The 20,175-nt window shown below is 42.7% G+C and overlaps 1 protein-coding gene across 1 annotated transcript; it reads right to left on the minus strand.

The window, feature by feature from the left end:
* Positions 1 to 136: 136 nt before the first annotated feature.
* On the minus strand, positions 137 to 16,790 carry LOC144590712 (signal-transducing adaptor protein 1-like; the record flags this gene model as incomplete). The annotated part of the gene is made up of 5 exons (XM_078395136.1): positions 16,676 to 16,790; positions 4,752 to 4,823; positions 4,064 to 4,189; positions 1,913 to 1,969; positions 137 to 315 (listed from the first exon to the last, which is right to left on the minus strand). Coding segments are annotated over exons 1-5 (524 nt in total), but the record flags the coding sequence as incomplete, so codon positions are not given.
* Positions 16,791 to 20,175: the final 3,385 nt, after the last annotated feature.

The following is a 20,175-nucleotide window of genomic DNA, read 5'->3' on the forward strand; positions in this document are numbered from 1 at the left end:
GAAGTGAACATAGCAGAAGACGACGTAACAAACAAAAATGAGATGGACATGCAACGGGCTCAGAAGAAATTCATCCCTCCTTTCACCTTGCTCAACATCAACTAATCCCACTTCCTCTCAACACCTAGAAAGGCACCTGAGACGGACGTTTTCCACATCATCGTAGTTTTGGTCACGCTCTGGAGTTGTTGATCGTGGTGGTGGCAGGGGTGGTGGAGAGGACGACAACTTTCGCCGTCGCTTTATCTCCTGTTCAAGTACCCCCCGAAGTCTCCAAATCTGTCCAGGGAGGAGAATCAGGTTGGGAATCTCAAGCTATATAAAGAAAATTGTACAAGACATTGGTTAGGCCACATTTGTTGTACACGACATTGGTGAGGGCACATTTAGAGCAATGTGCTCAGTTTTGGTCATTATGTGAAGCTGGAAAGGGTGCAGATAAGATTTACGAGGATGTTGCCAGGACTCGAGGGCCTGAGCTATAGGGAGAGGTTGAACGGGCTAGGGCTTTAGTCCATGGACTGCAGGAGGATAAGAGGCGATCTTGGAGGTGTACAATAAGAAAATAACTGGAGATGCTGGTACAAATCAAAGGCATTTCTTCTATCCCGAGATGCTGCCTGACCTGCTGAGTTACTCCAGCATTTTGTGAATAAATACCTTGGAGGTGTACAATATCATGAGAGAAATAGATAGGGTATATGCACAGACTGCTTTACCCAGAATAGGGGAAATCGAGAACCAGAAGACAAAGGTTTGAGGTGAGGGGGGAAAGATTTAATATGATCCTGGGGGCAACTTTTTTTAAAAAACACAAACAGTGGTAGGTATATGGAAAGAGCTGCCGGTGGGGGTAGTTGAGGCAGGTACTATCGCAATGTTTAAGAAACATTTAGACAGGTACACGGATAGGAAAGGTTGAGAGGGATAGGGGCCAAACACAGGCAGGTAGGACTTGGGACAGGTAGATGAGGCATGTTGGTCGGTGACGGCAAGTTGGGCAAAGGGGCCTGTTTCCATACTGTATGACTCCAATACACACCACAATATTCAGAACAAAACAACATGCTCAGTCACAACAGTTTAATGAATTGTATTTCCTTATTTAGAAATCTTACTGCAATTTAAACATTCAAGTTTAGAGCGAAGTGGGGGGGGGGGGGGGGGGGGGGGGGGGGGGGTTGCATTACTCCTGTGACATTTATTACATATTGATTGAATGTATTATTTCATTTCAAAATGGCCGATCTCATGAGGAGAAATGGTCTGGAACTTTAAAAAATCCATACAATTGTTCAGTTGGCAAATCATCCCTTTAGTTAAAACAAATTATTAGCATCTCTTCCATAACACTTCTCATTCATCTCATTCATATTCCCAGTTGAAGAAACAAGAAAGAAAACAAGATAAAATGTTTCTTCTGATTCCCGATGAATAAAATAACCACATTTTGCTTGTTCCATTTACACCCACTGACGTAATATTCAGTCAATGTATCAAGCCAAATTAAGTATTCATGTGGAGCAGGGAGAGGATCACCACAAAAGGGATTTCAGAATGGAAGATCTACCCTACAACATTTTCATTGGGAATTTCTTTAATCAGAAGGAATTTATTGCCGCAGAAGGCTGTGGAAGCCAAGCCAATGGATATTTTTAAGGCAGAGATAGATAGATTCTTGATTAGTACGGGTGTCAGGGGTTATGAGAAGCCAGGAGAATGGGGTTAGGAGGGAGAGATACATCAGCCATGATTGAATGGTGGAGTAAAATTAATGGGCCGAATGGCCTAATTCTGCTCCTATCACTTATGAACATAAATTGTGCACCTGATTGGATAGAGCAATGTTTTTTTTCACCATTTATCTAAGATAACTAAAGCAAACAGTGAAGTGGCAATGGAACTGACTTACCTTTGTAACTGTGTGAATGAAGCTTTTCCATTGCTCTTGGCTCTCCAAACTATCTGCCTGTGGAGAAAAAAAAAACACAAACTTAAATAACTCCCATTTCTGTTTGCATGTTTTCTCCATTACGAGATGGATTTCGTAGCTTGTTTCCAAATGTCGATTGCCCAGTTTCCAATGTCAAGAAAATCTTCCTCAAAGCACCTGAGCAGTTGTTCAAGGAAATGGCACCAGAGATTCCGCTACCTCCTCAGCCCGTTTTGACTTAGTGGGGTATATAGCACTCTGCAGTACTCTACTCTGCTGCAAATTTTGAAAAGATAAAAGAAATCGTCAACTGTTTTGAAGAAGAAGAATCTGCTGCAGTCAGGATCATCAGTGAAATCATGCAGAAAATGTTTCTCCACTGTCATCTTGTGTTTATTGCTTCCAATTTTGCAAACTTCCCACAAGCTATCACTTCCCTTGAGAAACGTGGCGAAACATTAGTGAATAACTTGCAGGTTTTCAACAAAGTAACTGACAATATTCATAAGGTTCCTGGCGATGTAGGTAAAGACATACAAGGAAAATGTGAGAGAATGATTTTAGGTAACAAAGATCTTGAAGAAATATAAAACATAGCTAAAGTTCTCAAAGGTAGTTGTTATGCACAAGATATCAACATGAATATAGAGCTGTAGTTTGTTTCGGGTATGCACCAGTGACCTCAGCTGGGGTAGAAAGAGGTTTTTCACCAACTGAAGCAAATTATGTCTGACAGACGGCATCATTTAACACAATAGACAATAGGTGCAGGAGTAGGCCATTCGGCCCTTCGAGCCAGGTAATTTGAAAAAAATGCTAGTAATTATGTGCAACCAGGCAATTTGATCATTTAATGTAGTGTACCTTTATATTATAATTTTTAACCATATTTTGGTGGTGGAAATACATGCCTTTTTTTGTCAGTAAATGCCTTTATCGTGCCTTTTTTGTAATTTTATTATGCCGATTTGCCTGCCTATTTCAGAGATTTTTAGCATCTAAACATCCTGGCTCTTATGACAGTTAAATTATTCCCAATATCATCTCAAGGAAACTTCTGTCTGAATCCACTGAAACAGTCGGGACACAATATTAAATTCAACAATTTCACATAACCAGCATTTCTTGTTTGTGTCAGAACTGGTTAGATCTGATCAAAGATCATCCACCAGTAACATTAGTTTTTCCCTCCACAGAAACTGCTCGATTTGTTGAATATTTCAGGCAACCAAGTTCTGTATTTATTTAGTGGTTCTAACATTTGATTTTTCTCTAAGCTGCTCTTATTCAGTCTGAAGAAGGGTCTCTACCCGAAACATTACCTATTCCTTCTCTCCCGAGATGCTGCCTGACCCGCTGAGTTACTCCAGCATTTTGTGTCTACCTTATTCATATCCATCTACTTACACATCCACCACGCAGGTCAGCTGTGATACCAAGCATTCAGTATCCTCCCTCAGATGCACTATCAATGCTTGTATCACTTGGACAAACATATTCTCCACCCTTTCTTCTCTTTCAGAACTGGAAAAGGTGACAAAACATGCACTTTAAAGCACTTCACCTGGATGGACTATTTGGGAGCCTGGATGACTCCCAGCTCAGGAGTAAGGAGTAGGTAGGAAAGTTAGAGGGCGTATGCTGCATCTCCTATAGTAACACACAAAAGTGCCGTGAGAGGGAACAATAGGTAGTCATGGAATTGTGAACAAAGGACCAGTTGAGGGAATGGTTACTTTGGGAATTAACCTTTGTTTCCCTCAATCCTACACCCTCTTTAATAGACAATAGACAATAGGTGCAGGAGGCGGCCATTCGGCCCTTCGAGCCACACCGCCATTCAATGTGATCATGGCTGATCATTCACAATCAGTACCCCGTTCCTGCCTTCTCCCCATACCCCCTGACTCCGCTATCTTTAAGAGCTCTATCTAGCTCTCTCTTGAATGCATTCAGAGAATTGGCCTCCACTGCCTTCTGAGGCAGAGAATTCCACAGATTCACAACTCTCTGACTTAAAAGTTTTTCCTCATCTCCGTTCTAAAAGATTCCGTTCATACTAAGATTCACTTAGTATGTAAGCCATGAGGGCCAAAAGCATCTCAACTCAACACAAGGACAAAATGTTACCTTTAACTTTATATCTCCAGATTTCAGCTTCAATATCAAGATGTGTTGTAGGTTATTATTATAGATTTCATCATCTTCATCATCTTCCACAGACATGAAGTCTTCAAGATTGATTTTCTCAATATACTGAAAAATACAGGTTCATAATATAAATGAATATGCATAGAAGGTTTAAACTTTTTTGCCTTTATTTTAATAAACAGGGAATAAAAGCACAAAGTAAAGTCCTTGCTTCCTGAAGAGTGGTGGCAGGGTGGTGCAGCAGTGGAGTAAAAGTGTATATCAAGCAAATAGGAAAGAAATAGAATTTAGCTTTCCTGGTTTTGGTTTAATAATTGTTTTCAGATGGTTGCTTCAGGGTTAATAGAAAGTTCCAGAATTGAAGGAGCTGGCAGCCTAGGTAAGTGTTAATATTAAGAGGTAATAGAGTTCCAAGAATGTAAATACATTTCAGCATGGCAAAAAAAATACAAGAAAATTATTCCTGAATCGGGCCATTTAGTGCAAGATACTCCTCCATTTTGGCAAAACCATACAAATTACTTACTTTCTCCCCCCCTGCTATCTCCCACCTACCTCACTCTGGCCACAAGAGTAAATAAAATCAAACCATGCAATAAGTTGTTTACTGAGGCTTCTACAAAATGGATGACGTGGGGTACTTGCTTACAGAAACACAGTGACATACCATTGGATCCTTGCTGTTCGCCTGGAAGAATAATTCGTTCCCTCTGAGCACCGTCCAATACCTCTTGTATTTCTGCCAAAAGAAATTGCACATTAAGTGAGGAAATACAATCATCACATTATTTTCTCTCTTTCAGTTCCTCCCCCATTTCACCCTCCCCAGAACTCTTGGTCCTTCTGGCTGGTAAACAAGTGGTTTGGATCACTAGCATCGCCATGGAGACTGAATGGAATTCTCTGTTTGATCGAGTCTGTTGCTGTAACACAGGAAACCTTCCTGTGACTGCATGGGTTTTCCCCAGATGCTCTGGTTTCCTCCCACACTCCAAAGATGTACAGGTTTGTGGGTTAATTAGCAAGAAAAAATTGTCAATTGTTCCTAGTGTATAGGGTAGTGCTAGTGTACGGGATGATCGCTGGACTGCATGAACTCGGTGGGCCGAAGGGCCTGTTTCCATGCAGTATCTCTAAACCGAACTGGATTTGGATTAAGGAAGCCTGCGTTATAGCACAACTCTTTGTTTCGTCGGCTTGCCAGAAACACGAGCGAATAAATGAAAAAGATATTCCTTCCTGTACAATTACATCATCAGTCTTATAAATGAATCACCAGTGACTGTATTAGGGCCAATGCAAATGTCACACATGATCCCAAGCAGATAAACCAGCTCTATAATGTTTCAGCCATTGAGTTAATGATTCCTACTCAGTTACATTTTGCAACACAACAAATCAACCTCTTCTAGAATCTGGCAGATTGATCAAAACACAGAGGTTTATTTTTCAATTGCCATTTCCAATCGTGAGGATTAATTTGTTACTGATTACCGCTGAATTTGCATTTGGTCATAAATAGGTTAATCTGCTTGTAATTTGAACCCAATGCAAATGTTATGGCTGTGTTAGTAAATAATATTCGCTCTTGCATGGCAAAAATCAATTGTATTAAGCTGGATTATTTTTCCTGGATACCTTGGCAGTGGCAATTTGCAACAGAAGGAGTTGGAAAAGAGGAATATATAAAATGGAGATTAAAGAATGTATAAAATGGAGATTAAAGAAGGAGTATCGGAAAATTCCATTGGCTGCATTATCTTGTCCCATAGCATGACTTGGATGCTGGAATGATTCTATTTGGCTTGCAGGAGGGGGAGTGGAGTTATACGTTTTATGCATCTTCTACCATAAGATATTCCACTCTGCTTCTAACTGGTGTCAGAGGGGAAAATCTGCACCAAAAAGATAAAGCTTACTCCCTCCAAATTCAAACCCCAACATGATCTCCCAAAGCCAGTAATCCAGAGAGGGGTTAAAGACATTGGATGCGCCTCTGGTACTTGACGTTCACTGCCAAGAATTGTTATAAATTTCTTAACCTTCAAGCTTAGTACTCCACCACCCCGACCTGTACCAGTGTGTGTGAGGTTTTAAAAGGCTGATAAGATTTCACATGCAGGAAGTAAACTCTCAAAAATATGTTTTGATCCAACTCCAATTCCACCCATGGGAAATATTTACGACCCATTGCTGAGCAATTTATGCCATTATGCAGGTTGAAGGGGCAGAATTTGGATCAGGTGACAGGGGGACTTTGGCCTTTTCCTTTATGATCATCGCTTGTCGAGACTGCGAAATTGACAATATTTAATCTAATCACGACCAATCATTCTTCAGAGGTTAAAGCACAATACATTCCCCAGTTGATCGTCAGAAAGACGATCTTAACAATAGGTAGGCATTTGGGGGCCGCACTTAATGTTCATCTGTGAATGACTAAACGAGGAGGTCTGTGAGCCACAGCACAATATGGCCACAGTATTAGACACAGGGAAGGCTAGGAGATAAGATTACATCCTAGCTGTGGCACTGAAGACCTGCAGTCCAGAATTCGCTGTGCCACAAGCCACACTGACCAAGCAGAGTTGCATCACTGGCATCTACCCAACAAAGATGTAAATAATTACTGCCCATCCAGTCTCCTCAGTCATCACCAAAGTGGTGGAAGCCATTATCAACAGTGGTTTCAAGCAGCACTTGCTGAAGAAATAACCTCCTCACTAATGCTTGGTTTATAATTTTTCAGAATGACTATGTTCTAGACAGTAATCCAAATATGGACCACTGAATTGTAGAACTAGGAGGATGACAAAAGTATTTGACGGGATATGACATCAAGGGATCCTGGTAAAACTGAGGTGAGTGGGCAGTAAAAAGGGAAACCAATTTAAAAACTGGAGTCATGAATCAGAAAAAGAAAGATGGTGTGGTTGATTGATCAATTGAGCTGATTGATTGGTTGAAAGATACAGCATGGAAGCAGGCCCTCCGGCCCACCAAGTCCATGCCGACCATCGATCGCCCATTCGCACTAGTTCTCCCACTTTGGCATCCACGCTAGGGGAAAATTAAGAGGCCAATTAACCTCCAAACCTGCAGATCTTTGGGATGTGGAAGGAAATCAGAGCATCCAGAGGAAACCCACACAGTCACAGGGAGAATATGTAACCTCCATACGCTCCCGAGGTCAGGATCGAACCAGGTCTCTGGCACTGTGAGGCAACAGCTCTACCTGCTGCACCACCCCAATGATAGTCAATGATCAATCATCCCTGCAATGGGCTTCCTCAATTTGGAGTCCAAAGCCCAATTATCATCAGCTGCTTCATCGATGATCTTCCTCCCGTTATCATGTCAGAAGTGGGGATGTTCCCTCATGATTGTACAACATTTACTTCCACTTGCAACTCAGCAAAAGGAGCAACCTATACCCAACTTGCAGCAAAACCCAGGGGGCATTCAGGCTTGGCCAACAAGTGGCCAGTTACATCCACACCACTAAAATGCCAGGTGATAAAACCAACTCCTACAAGTGAGAATCTAACTACTCGCCTCACCTCACTACAATCAATCAGTCCCCATCAATGATATCTTGAGGGCCACCGCTGACCCCCAAACTCAACTGGACCAACTAAATGAACATGGTGCTGGCTACAAAATTGGCAGCCTGTGGCAACTGACACCCCAAGGCCCACACCAGCATTTTCCCAAGACACTACTGTCAGGAGTGTGATGAAACACTCTCTACTTACCATCACCAGTATACCAAGACAGCAACGTGTACATCTACAAAGTGCACTGCAGTTGTTAAGCCTGGCTACCCCGACTGCACCTCCCAAACTTGTGACCTCCACCAGTTAGAAATACATTGGCACTAGGTGGATGGAAACACAACTATCTGCATGTTCCCCCGCAAGTATTTCCTCATTTGGAAATATTGCTGGTCTTTTGTCACTACCAGGTGTAAATACTGGAACACCCAACCCAACTTGCTATGGAGGTGCTCTCCCCAGAAGAACTGCAGTGGTTCAAGAAAGCAAAACATCACTGCATTCTGTAGGACATTTAGCGACGAGGAAGAACAGTGGGTCTGGCTGCCAACACCCAAATCCAGAAAAAGAATGGGGGGGGGGTTTTAAGTAGTTTTTCCAGTCCATCCACCAGCACCAACTGACATGAAACCACATTGATTAAAGAGAGATTTATCAAGTTAAGCATCACACACACAAAGCCATACTTGTCAGACAATGGCTTGCAGATTCCATGCAGAGATAAGAAAAAAAATCACCTTTCCTAATATAACTCCATGACCAAAAATGTTGCAAATGCCCAGCATTATCTTTCACTGTAGGCAAAGACACGCACACAGACAGACACATTCCTCTCTGTTTTTTTGATCAACGGAGTTGAAATGTTAATGTTCTTGCTTTCACAACAGACACTTCCTATCCAGCTGAGTGTTCCAACAATTTTCTTTTATTCCTGATTTTCAGCATCAGAGTACTGTGCTTTGTTTCATCATGTGACCACTGATGGCGAACTGTTCACTGCAAACTTGCATTAATTTTTGTTTACGTGTCTAAGTCTGCATTAGGTGCTGGTGGGTTCAAATCCAGCAAGGCTGGATGCATAGGAACTCTCCCTGTACATTGGCCTTCAACATGCCTCGGGTCTAATCTCATAACTGCTCCCACGAGACATTTCTCTCAAACCAGCCTTCCTGTTCCACAGAATAAAGTTGTAAATGCTGCATCAGTTGTCAATACAGTGCTCAAGAGATGCCTTTATACTATTCACGGGTCACCTCTGAACCTAATGGAGACCATTTCAAAATCAAGTTGTGCGTGACCTTTCTGTCCAGCACAGAGCAAAATAATTACTAACTTATGGGACGGCATGGTGGCGCAGCGACAGAGTTGCTGTCTTACAGACGCAGGGACCTGGGTTCGATTCTGACTATGGGTGCTGTCTGTACGGAGTTTGTACGTTCTCCCAGTGACCGCGTGGGTTTTCTCCAAGTGCTCCTGTTTCCTCCCAACTCTAAAGACGCACAGTTTTGTAGGTTAATTGGCTTCAGCAAAATTGTAAATTGTAAAAGCAGGATAGTGCTAGTGTGCGGGGACCCAGTGAGCTGAAGGGCCTGCTTCCACTCTGTATCTCTAAACTAAACTTATCAGTTCAGTCTGATATGAATTCAGATTCCAGTGATGAAAGGCTAGTTTCTAGCATACTGGGACATTCAAAGGATCGGAGGAAAGAAAGAATAGGATTAAAAAAACATCTGCCATCTAAATGCAAATTGTTGTTTTGTATGTCGACATGGACAGACATGTTTTGGGAGTATATGTGCGATGCGTCAACGTATTATTCACATTGGCATCAGGAAGCAAGGTGCACTTACAGTAACTGAGTTGTTCCAATACTGCAAATATTCTCACTTCTGGCCAAATGCCAGGTTATGTCAAGAATCACGTCAATCCAGATAATTTTTACAGCACGTCTTCAAAATGATAAACAAGGAACCTTAGATGAGATTGATTTTTTGATTTCTGGAGGTTACGAGGAAGGAGATTACAAATATTTGGGAAAAAAAGAGAAATGGGGAATTTCATATAGACCTCAAAAGTTAAAATCAATAAGGAAAAAAAAAAATCGACACAGTATTTTGACAAGACTGCTTCACTATTGTACAGTAATGGCACCAGGGTATTTTTTTAACAAGAATGTAATCCTTCCTTTGCAGAAGTGGGGTGGGGTGATAGTCAGGAAGTTATGTGCACTTTGTCCAAAATCCTACTGTCCACCTTGTTTCTCAGTCAGAAAGTATTGGTTTTGGTCATAGTCAAGGTGATTCAGACTGACATTCTGTTGCTGTGCCAAGGGAGCACTGCAAAAAACTAGAATCACCCAAGATGTTGGAAAACTGAGGTTATCTAGATTTGTGAGAAGAATACTTATTCTTAGTAATATTTTGGGTCCTTTGGATTCATATCCTTCTATTGAAAACCATTTTCAATAGCATAGACAGGTCATCATCCTGGCATTTAATGACAAGTTCCTGTTATGCACTGACTATCCCTCAGTCAGGTGAAAGGTTATTAAAAAAAAAGCTGATCTTTAAATGTAGAATTAGTCTGCATGTTCCCTTTGCTAATTCTGGCAGTCTCCAACCCAAAATATTAAGTTTCTCTTCTCACAGAAACTGACTGACTGACTGACGAATGCTTGCAGCATTTTCTGTTTTTACTTGAAGTTTCTTGTGCGGCTTTAAATGTGCACTCTTGCCATGGGAAAGAAAAACAGACAAAAGTAGAGGGTTTTTTTGGAGGAGGAGGGTGTATCCTGTTAGAATTACAACAAAAGGGGAGACACATTGTGTTTTGTGGAAGTTTTCTCTGTCAGTAGAAATCTAGCAGAACTGGAACAAGATAACCTCAAGAGCAATTATCAACCCCAAAGGAAGAATTCAAGCCTGGTTTAAAAACTCCTGCCCCAGTGCCATCTATCACCAAAATAAATTTGAAAAAAAATTAACTGGGGTTAAGTTCATTCCAGACCTGACTCAATTAAAATTTAATTGAGCCCGTGACCCAGGATTTTTGGCTTTTTACTCCCGAATTCTTGGTTTGCATTCAGATTGCAAAAACCACAACATTTATAACTCAAAACTAAAATCAGTACGCCAAGGCAAATCGAAAACTTAATCTTTTTTTTTTGCAATAAAATATTCCCAATCAATTTGTTTTAGTTTCTGACACATGTGTGGATTTACAGTAAAATAATGCAATGTAATTATAGCCTTGAACTAAACACTTTCTTTGAAGCAAGTCTGGTGACATGCCATTAATCTGGCACGTTACTTCTCTCCCTACACACCTGAAAGTGCTTGGAGCATTTTCGAATTTTACATCCCGATACTACTCACGTGTTTATATTACACACCTTAAATTCAGTGACACATTTTAGTGTCAAATTCCCGAACTTCACAGGAAATAAAAACATGGAGTGTTAAAAATAAAGATGTTGAAAATGCATGAACTAGGTTCAACAAACTAGGTTAATGTGACCTAATAGATTGATGAATCATATCTTTAATTTAATAGACAATAGACAATAGACAATAGGTGCAGGAGTAGGCCATTCAGCCCTTCGAGCCAGCACCGCCATTCAATGCGATCATGGCTGATCACTCTCAATCAGTACCCCGTTCCTGCCTTCTCCCCATACCCCCTCACTCCGCTATCCTTAAGAGCTCTATCCAGCTCTCTCTTGAAAGCATCCAACGAACTGGCCTCCACTGCCTTCTGAGGCAGAGAATTCCACACCTTCACCACCCTCTGACTGAAAAAGTTCTTCCTCATCTCCGTTCTAAATGGCCTACCCCTTATTCTCAAACTGTGGCCCCTTGTTCTGGACTCCCCCAACATTGGGAACATGTTATCTGCCTCTAATGTGCCCAATCCCCTAATTATCTTATATGTTTCAATAAGATCCCCCCTCATCCTTCTAAATTCCAGTGTATACAAGCCCAATCGCTCCAGCCTTTCAACATACGACAGTCCCGCCATTCCGGGAATTAACCTAGTGAACCTACGCTGCATGCCCTCCATAGCAAGAATATCCTTCCTCAAATTTGGAGACCAAAACTGCACACAGTACTCCAGGTGCGGTCTCACCAGGGCCCGGTACAACTGTAGAATGACCTCTTTGCTCCTATACTCAACTCCTCTTGTTACGAAGGCCAACATTCCATTGGCTTTCTTCACTGCCTGCTGAACCTGCATGCTTCCTTTCATTGACTGATGCACTAGGACACCCAGATCTCGTTGAACTCCCCCTCCTCCTAACTTGACACCATTCAGATAATAATCTGCCTTTCTATTCTTACTTCCAAAGTGAATAACCTCACACTTATCTACATTAAACTGCATCTGCCATGTATCCGCCCACTCACACAACCTGTCCAAGTCACCCTGCAGCCTTATTGCATCTTCCTCACAATTCACACTACCCCCCAACTTAGTATCATCTGCAAATTTGCTAATGGTACTTTTAATCCCTTCGTCTAAGTCATTAATGTATATCGTAAATAGCTGGGGTCCCAGCACCGAACCTTGCGGTACCCCACTGGTCACTGCCTGCCATTCCGAAAGGGACCCATTTATCCCCACTCTTTGCTTTCTGTCTGTCAACCAATTTTCTATCCATGTCAGTACCCTACTCCCAATACCATGTGCCCTAATTTTGCCCACTAATCTCCTATGTGGGACCTTGTCGAAGGCTTTCTGAAAGTCGAGGTACACCACATCCACTGACTCTCCCTTGTCAATTTTCCTAGTTACATCCTCAAAAAATTCCAGTAGATTTGTCAAGCATGATTTCCCCTTCGTAAATCCATGCTGACTCGGAATGATCCCGTTACTGCTATCCAAATGCTCAGCAATTTCGTCTTTTATAATTGACTCCAGCATCTTCCCCACCACTGATGTCAGACTAACTGGTCTATAATTACCCGTTTTCTCTCTCCCTCCTTTCTTAAAAAGTGGGATAACATTTGCTATCCTCCAATCCACAGGAACTGATCCTGAATCTATAGAACATTGAAAAATGATCTCCAATGCTTCCACTATTTCTAGAGCCACCTCCTTAAGTACTCTGGGATGCAGACCATCAGGCCCTGGGGATTTATCAGCCTTCAGTCCCATCTGTCTACCCAAAACCATTTCCTGCCTAATGTGGATTTCCTTCAGTTCCTCCATCACCCTAGGTTCTCCGGCCCCTAGAACATTTGGGAGATTGTGTGTATCTTCCTCAGTGAAGACAGATCCAAAGTAACGGTTTAACTCGTCTGCCATTTCTTTGTTCCCCATAATAAATTCCCCTGCTTCTGTCTTCAAGGGACCCACATTTGTCTTTGTCGAATTAATTAATACCAGCCATTGGACCACAAGTTGGTTTTAGGTTTTTTGGGAAAGCACGCGAGGCAGAATTTTAATTACACTCCAACAACCATGTGTAGGTAAATGCAGGAGGTTAGAACTGGTTATGGTCATGGTTTGGACACAAGCGATCATAAGTGATAGGAGTAGAATTAGGCCATTCGGCCCATCAAGTCTACTCCGCCATCCAATCATGGCTGATCTATCTCTCCTAACCCCATTCTCCTGCTTTCTCCCCATAATTATCAAGAGACATTTGGCACGAAATGGTGGAGTAACTCAGCGGGTCAGGCAGCATCTCAGGAGAGAAGGAATGGGTGACGTTTCGGGTCGAGACCCTTCTTCAGACTGATGTCAGGGGGGTGGGACAAAGGAAGGATATAGGTGGAGACAGGAAGATAGAGGGAGATCTGGGAAGGAGGAGGGGAAGAGAGGGACAGAGGAACTATCTAAAGTTGGAGAAGTCGATGTTCATACCACTGGGCTGCAAGCTGCCCAGGCGAAATATGAGGTGCTGTTCCTCCAATTTTCGGTGGGCCTCACTATGGCACTGGAGGAGGCCCATGACAGAAAGGTCAGACAGGGAATGGGAAGGGGAGTTGAAGTGCTCGGCCACCGGGAGATCAGTTTGGCCAATGCGGACCGAGCGCGCAGGTGTGAGCGAAGCGATCGCCGAGCCTGCGCTTGGTTTCGCCGATGTAAATAAGTTGACATCTAGAGCAGCGGATACAATAGATGAGGTTGGAGGAGGTGCAGGTGAACCTCTGTCTCACCTGGAAAAACTGTTTGGGTCCTTGGATGGTGTTGAGGGGGAGGTAAAGGGACAGGTGTTGCATCTCGTGCGAGATCATCACTTCGTGACTTCCATCCAAGATAACCATTTTGAAAAGAATAGAGATTGCCAATGCTTGGTCGATGGATCAAATTCCTGGGGTTCCTTCCAATCCCTCCAGACAATGGTAACCTCCAGGATATTGGGAATGGAGGGTTTGGTAATGGCAAGGTTCTTGAAGGCAAGGGGAAGGGAAGACCCGTATCATATTAGGGATCGTAATGTCTAAAAATAATGAGGTGCATTAAGCCGTCAGCCCTGGTCTGAAAATTATTCAAATCCTCTTTTGGGACCAGATGCTGACAAGGGCCACCTCATCAGTGGAGAAGGTATAAATGAAGCTGTCTACTGGAGTTACCAGGAAAGACCTGATTTTATACGATAGAATAAGCCCTTTGTTGAAACTGCCCAAACTGGTTAAGCATAGGATGCTTCCAAAGAATTTCTGCAGTGATGCTAATGGTCTGTGTGGTGATCTATGCATCACAGGTAACTGCCCTCAGGCAAACCCAGAGCAGCAATCAGTCAACAACATGAAGCCCTCTCAAGTCATAGCCTATCCAAGAAATAAAGAAGATAAATTTAACTCAGCCAGTTATTGACCTGCCCTTCCTCAGAGTGATGGGGTGTGTAAGCAACATCATCAATAAACTGCATCAGCTCATCAATAATCTGGAAAATCATAACTATTGTTCTGTGCAATCATGTTAACCTCTGCCGTATGTATAAATGCCTGGTAACCAGTTAATATAATGGGCTGGATCATACTGATAGCCACCAGCTACTGTAGTGCACAAGTCAACCTGTGCTAGACTTCCATGTTTGCACTATGGAGTGCAGAACTCTTACTCTGTTACAGCATATATATATATATACCTTCCAACATTCTGCTATATATATATAAATATATAGCAGAATGTTAGAAGGTAACCTGTTAGACTCCTACACTGCTATTGTACTTAGTTTAGTTTCTTCAGCATGAAAACAGGCCCTTCAGCCCACCAACTCCGTGCCGACCAGTGATCGATCACCCGTACACTAGTTCTATCTGACGCACTATGGACAATTTGCAGAAGCCAATTAACCTACAAACCCAGATGTCTTTGAAGTGTGGGAGGAAACTGGAGCACCAGGAGAAAACCTACACGGTCACAGGGAGAACATGAAAACTCCGTACAAACAACACCCGAGGCAAGTATTGAACCTGGTTCTGTGGCGGTGTGAGGCTGCGGCTCTACTGGGTGTGCCACTTTGCACTGCCCCTCAGCTGGACATCATAGACAGAAACAGTAGTTCAGTTTAGTTTATTGTCACGTGTACTGAGGTACAGTGAAAAGCTTTTTTTGCGTGCTAACCAGCCAGCATAAATACAACACATGATAACAATATGATCATCCACAATGTACTTCCCTTTACCAACCAGAGAGTTCAGTTTGGACCATGGCGCGAATGTAATAAGTAACTGGAAATTCTTCCAAAATAAGGAGCATTGGCACAGGAAACCTAAATTTTGGGAGGATTATTGAGCCAGCAAAGAAAATAATTTCACAGGGCAGCAAAAGCAGCAAAATTGCTGCCTTACAGCGTCAGAGACCCAGGTTCGATCCTGACTGCAGGTACTGTCTGCAGGTAGGAAGTTTGTACATTCTCCCCGTGACCGCTTGGGTTTTCTCCAGATGCTCTGGTTTCTCCCCCCACCCCCCACTCCAAAGAAGTACAGGTTTGTAGGTTAATTCGCTTCTGTAAATTGTGCTTAGTGTGTCGGATTGTGCTAGTGTACAGGGTGATGGCTGGTCGGCGCAGACTTGGTGGGCCAAAAGACCCGTTTCCACGCTGCATCTCAACGTCTAAAGGCGCAGGGGAAACATAACTGGAGATGGAACCAACATTGAAGTGGCAGAGAACCAGAGATCGACCGAAATGGGAGAACAGGCATTTTTATTTAAAAAGTGCACAATACACAAATTTTAATAAAATTCAAAATAGAATGCTGTCACTGGAGATTGTCAACAATCGTGTTGTGTTGTAAAAATCAGAAATAAGGCAAAATGTAACGCACAGATACGAATGCAATATTTCAGTATTTAGTGCTGAAAACACAAGGATTGGCAAAGCACCAGGGGCGTTTGCCTTATTTTCTTTCTGAAATGTTGTGTTTATACATTTATCCCTGTTCCGATTAATTGCCCTTATTCCGCCCACCTATTTTTTCCTTCGTCGAACTTGTTAATTAATTGTTACTGTTCCTAACGATTCATTTATACCACTCCAATTTGCATCATTAGCAAATATAATTGTTGTGCATTGAATGTCTGAAACGGTGTCATTTACACAAATTATAAACATTAGAGCTTTCCTGAACAGAGCCCTGGGGCAGACATTCAGTATTGATACAGCACTGCTGATCCAACCCTTTAGTTAATTATACCTATATATACCTGACCTGCTGAGTTACTCCAGCATTTTGTGAATAAATATAAATATATATAGTCGCCATACATTAAATGTTTTTCCATATAACAAATAAATAAACGATAAAAGTTGTTATATGTGTGTGTGTGTTTTTATATAAACAATAATAATGCAAAGTCAAAAATAATGTCCCCTCAAGTCTAGATGGTTCGGAGCCTATTTGGAGGTTGCAGTGTTTAATAAATAGCCTGATGGTTGACATCAATAAGCTATCAACTACTAAACGAGAGGGCAACCGAGTTACAGGTAGACTTTCAAAAGCACCTGTCAGCATTTTAATATAAAATCTAACGTAAAAATTCATTGCAAAAACGACGATAGCGAAATTGTAAGAAAAGTACTTACCTGGCTTTTATTCTCCATCTTTTCTAAGAAGCCGTCGTAGTAGCTCGGGACAAGGCAGGCGCTGGGCTTTGCTGGTCTCGTGGATGTCATACTGGTTGCGTTTGCAGGGAGCGGGCTATCTTCTCGAGTGACAGCTTGAGTGTGTTGCTCTCAGTGTCCTGCTCCAGGAAATGTGAAGGATATAAATGCTCATTGCAGTGCCCTGAGGGGCAAGGGAATGAATCAAGGTGGATCCCGCCCCCTCGCAGACAGCGATTGGATCTGGGGAACCTGTGCAGGTTGTTTCCAAATTCCTGAGTGTGTCTGTCCTCTGTTACCCGACGGCAGATGCACGTGAATAGTTCACAGCATTACGACATTGCCGAGTGGTTCTGGCGTGGAAGGATGTCATTTGACCAATCTTGTCACGCTCAGGGAAATGGAAGTAATCCAAGATTCCGGCATCTGCAGTTCCTTGTCATCTAATATCCTTGTCCTTTCTCAATAGCCTTGCCCTTGCAACAACAAAAAAAAGTCAAGTATTTATCCAGCTCCAGCTGCAAATGATTTTTTTTTCTCTCCCCACTGACTCTGGCCTTGAGTCCACTCCCAGCCCGTTGCTATTGAATAAAGGATTTCTCCCTGCAATTTTGGTTCTTTTACTAATCATCCTCATTCTGTTTTCTCCAGTTCTTTGCTCTTTGGTGAATGGAAATGATTTCTCTCTACATATTCTGCCTCTGTCCGTTGTGATATTGAACACCTCCACCCGATTCCTTTAGTCCAAAGAAGAAACAGCCCCAGCTTCTTTGCTCCAACTAAAATCAATGGAAACTTTTCAGTAAATCCCTTATTACACCTGGTTCTGGTTCTGGTTGATTACTGCGCAAACACCTCACAAGTGGTTATCACCTTCTCTGAAGCATTTGCAATTTTCTCAAAGTATGGCACCATAATTGGACTTAATACGCCAGTAGTTCTAGCAATTATTTAGTATCAGAAGATAACTGCAGATGCTGGTACAAATCGAAGGTTTTTATTCACAAAATGCTGGAGTAACTCAGCAGGTCAGGCAGCATCTCGGGAGAGAAGGAATGGGTGACGTTTTGGGTCGAGACCCTTCTTCAGCAATTATTTAGATTGGTTCATCGTGGTTTCCTTACTCTTGCACTCCATGCCTCAATTAATAAAACTAGAAAGCCCCTGAACCTATTTTTTCAAACCATTTTCTCAACCTTGCAAATTGCAATAAATAAATCAGTTTCCTCAAAATCTCTCTTTTTCTACATCCCTCTTGGAAATGCACCCTTTAGTTGATACTAGACCAAGTGGACCCATTGGGCCCAAACCTGTCCTGCATTGGAGCAGCACCCTCTCCTCTCCCCTGCCCTCTTCCCCTCCCCTCTCCCACTCCCCCCTCTCCTCTCACTCCTTCCCCCCTCTCTCCCCTCAGCCCCCTCCCCTCCCCCTCCTCCCTTCCCTCCCCCCTCCCTCCCCCCTCCCTCCTCCCTCCCCTCCCCTCCCCTTACTCCCCTCCCCCCCCTTCCTCCTCCCCCTCCCCTTCCTCCTCCATCTCCCCCTCCTCCTCCTCCCCCTCTCCCTTCCCCTCCCCCCCACTCCATCCCCCTCAACCCCCCCTTATCCTCCCTCCCCCCACCCTCCCTAGGAGATAGATTTAAACTTTAAAATGTGAATAACTTAAAAAATATAACACCAATTTCAATGAAACTTCTTCCATTAGCACCAAAGGGGTGACTGATGGTGAATAAGGTGGGCCTAAAATTGGCGCACTGTTGAGCACCATTTTGGCTGTAGTTCAGGAACAAACAAACAAACAAACGAGAGTTTTAGTATATAGATTAACTCCTGAAATGAAAGTAAGCCATAATGGACCAGTGCGGTGTACCCAAAAGAATGTGATTGTGGCTTTCAAAATTAATGGGTTGATTCAGTAATGTCGACATTGCAACCACATCAGAAAGAGATTCAAGTTACTTTCTCCGATGAATGGCTCTTGTTATTCTTCCTTCCAAAATGTAACACTTAGCATTTCTCAATGTCCACTGTCACTTCCACCCATTCTGCCAGTCTGTCTACATTTCCTTGTAGATGCTGGAATCATCAGTAGAGTGCTGGGGAAACTCAGCAAGTCAGGAAGCATCTGAGGAGGAAATGCACAGGCGATGTTTTGAGTTGGCAATCTTCTTCAGGCTCCAAGTCATTAAGATTTGCTTAAGGAGTCTGAAGAAAGTTCCGGACTCAAAACATCGACTGTCCATTCCTTCCCCAGATGCTGCCTGACTCACTAAGTTTCTCCAGCACTTTTTTGTTTCACATGTCCTTGAAGTATAATGATATCCTCATCACAATTCACTGTCTTCAAGCTTTGTATTAGAATAAAATAGGTACCAGTGTGACAAGGTAGGTGAATACCGAATTAAAGATGTAGTATTTGAATGCGCTTAGTATTAGAAACAAAGTGGATGAGCTTGTAGCACAGTTAGAGATTGGTAGGTATGATGTTGTGGGAATTACAGAGACGTGGCTGCAAGAGGATCGGAGCTGGGAGCTGAATATTTAGGGCTATACGTCATATCGGAACGACAGAAAGGTGGGCAGAGGGGGTGGGTTAGCTCTCTTGGTTAGGAATGAAATTCAGTCCTTAGCGCGGGGTGACATAGGATCAGAAGATGTGGTGTCATTGTGGATAGAGCTGAGAAATTATACGGGTAGAAAAACCCTAACGGGAGTTATTTACAGACCCCCAAACAGTAGCCAGGATATAGGGTACAAATTACATCAGGAGATAAAATTGGCATGTAAAAAAAGGCAATGCTACGGTGGTTATGGGAGATTTCAATATGCAGGTAGACTGGGAAAATCAGGTTGGTACTGGGCCCCAAGAAAGGGAATTTGCAGAGTGCCTCCGAGATGGATTCTTAGAGCAGCTTGCAGTGGACCCTACCAGGGAAAAGGCAATTCTGGGATTTAGTGTTATGTAATGAACCAGATTTGATAAGGGAACTCAAGGTAAAGGAACCATTAGGAGGTAGCAACCACAATATTGATAAGTATTACTCTGCAATTTGAGAGGGAGAAGGTGAAATTGGATGTCGGTTTGGAGCTGGCCAAAGTTGACTGGAAAGGGACCCTGGAGAGGGACGGTGGAACAGCAATGGCAGGAATTTCTGGGAATAATCTGGAAGATGCAGGATCTTTTCATTCCAAAGAGGAAGAACAATTCTCGGGGGAGAAAGAGGTGACTGTGGATGACAAGGGGAGTCAAGATCAGTATAAAACTAAAAGAGAAGGCGTATAACATGGCAAAGATTAGTGGAAAGCCAGAGGATTGGAAAGCTTTTAAAGAACAACAGAAGGTAACTAAAAAGGCAATTCGGGGAGAAAAGATGAAATGTAAGCTAGCCAATAATATAAAAGAGGATAGCAAGAGTTTCTTCAGTCATACAAAGAGCAAGAAAGAGGCATTGGATCGCTGGAGAATGATGCAGGAGAAGTGATAA

Source organism: Rhinoraja longicauda, unplaced genomic scaffold, assembly GCF_053455715.1.
Source record: "Rhinoraja longicauda isolate Sanriku21f unplaced genomic scaffold, sRhiLon1.1 Scf000264, whole genome shotgun sequence".
Classification (NCBI taxonomy): Eukaryota; Metazoa; Chordata; class Chondrichthyes; order Rajiformes; family Arhynchobatidae; genus Rhinoraja; species Rhinoraja longicauda.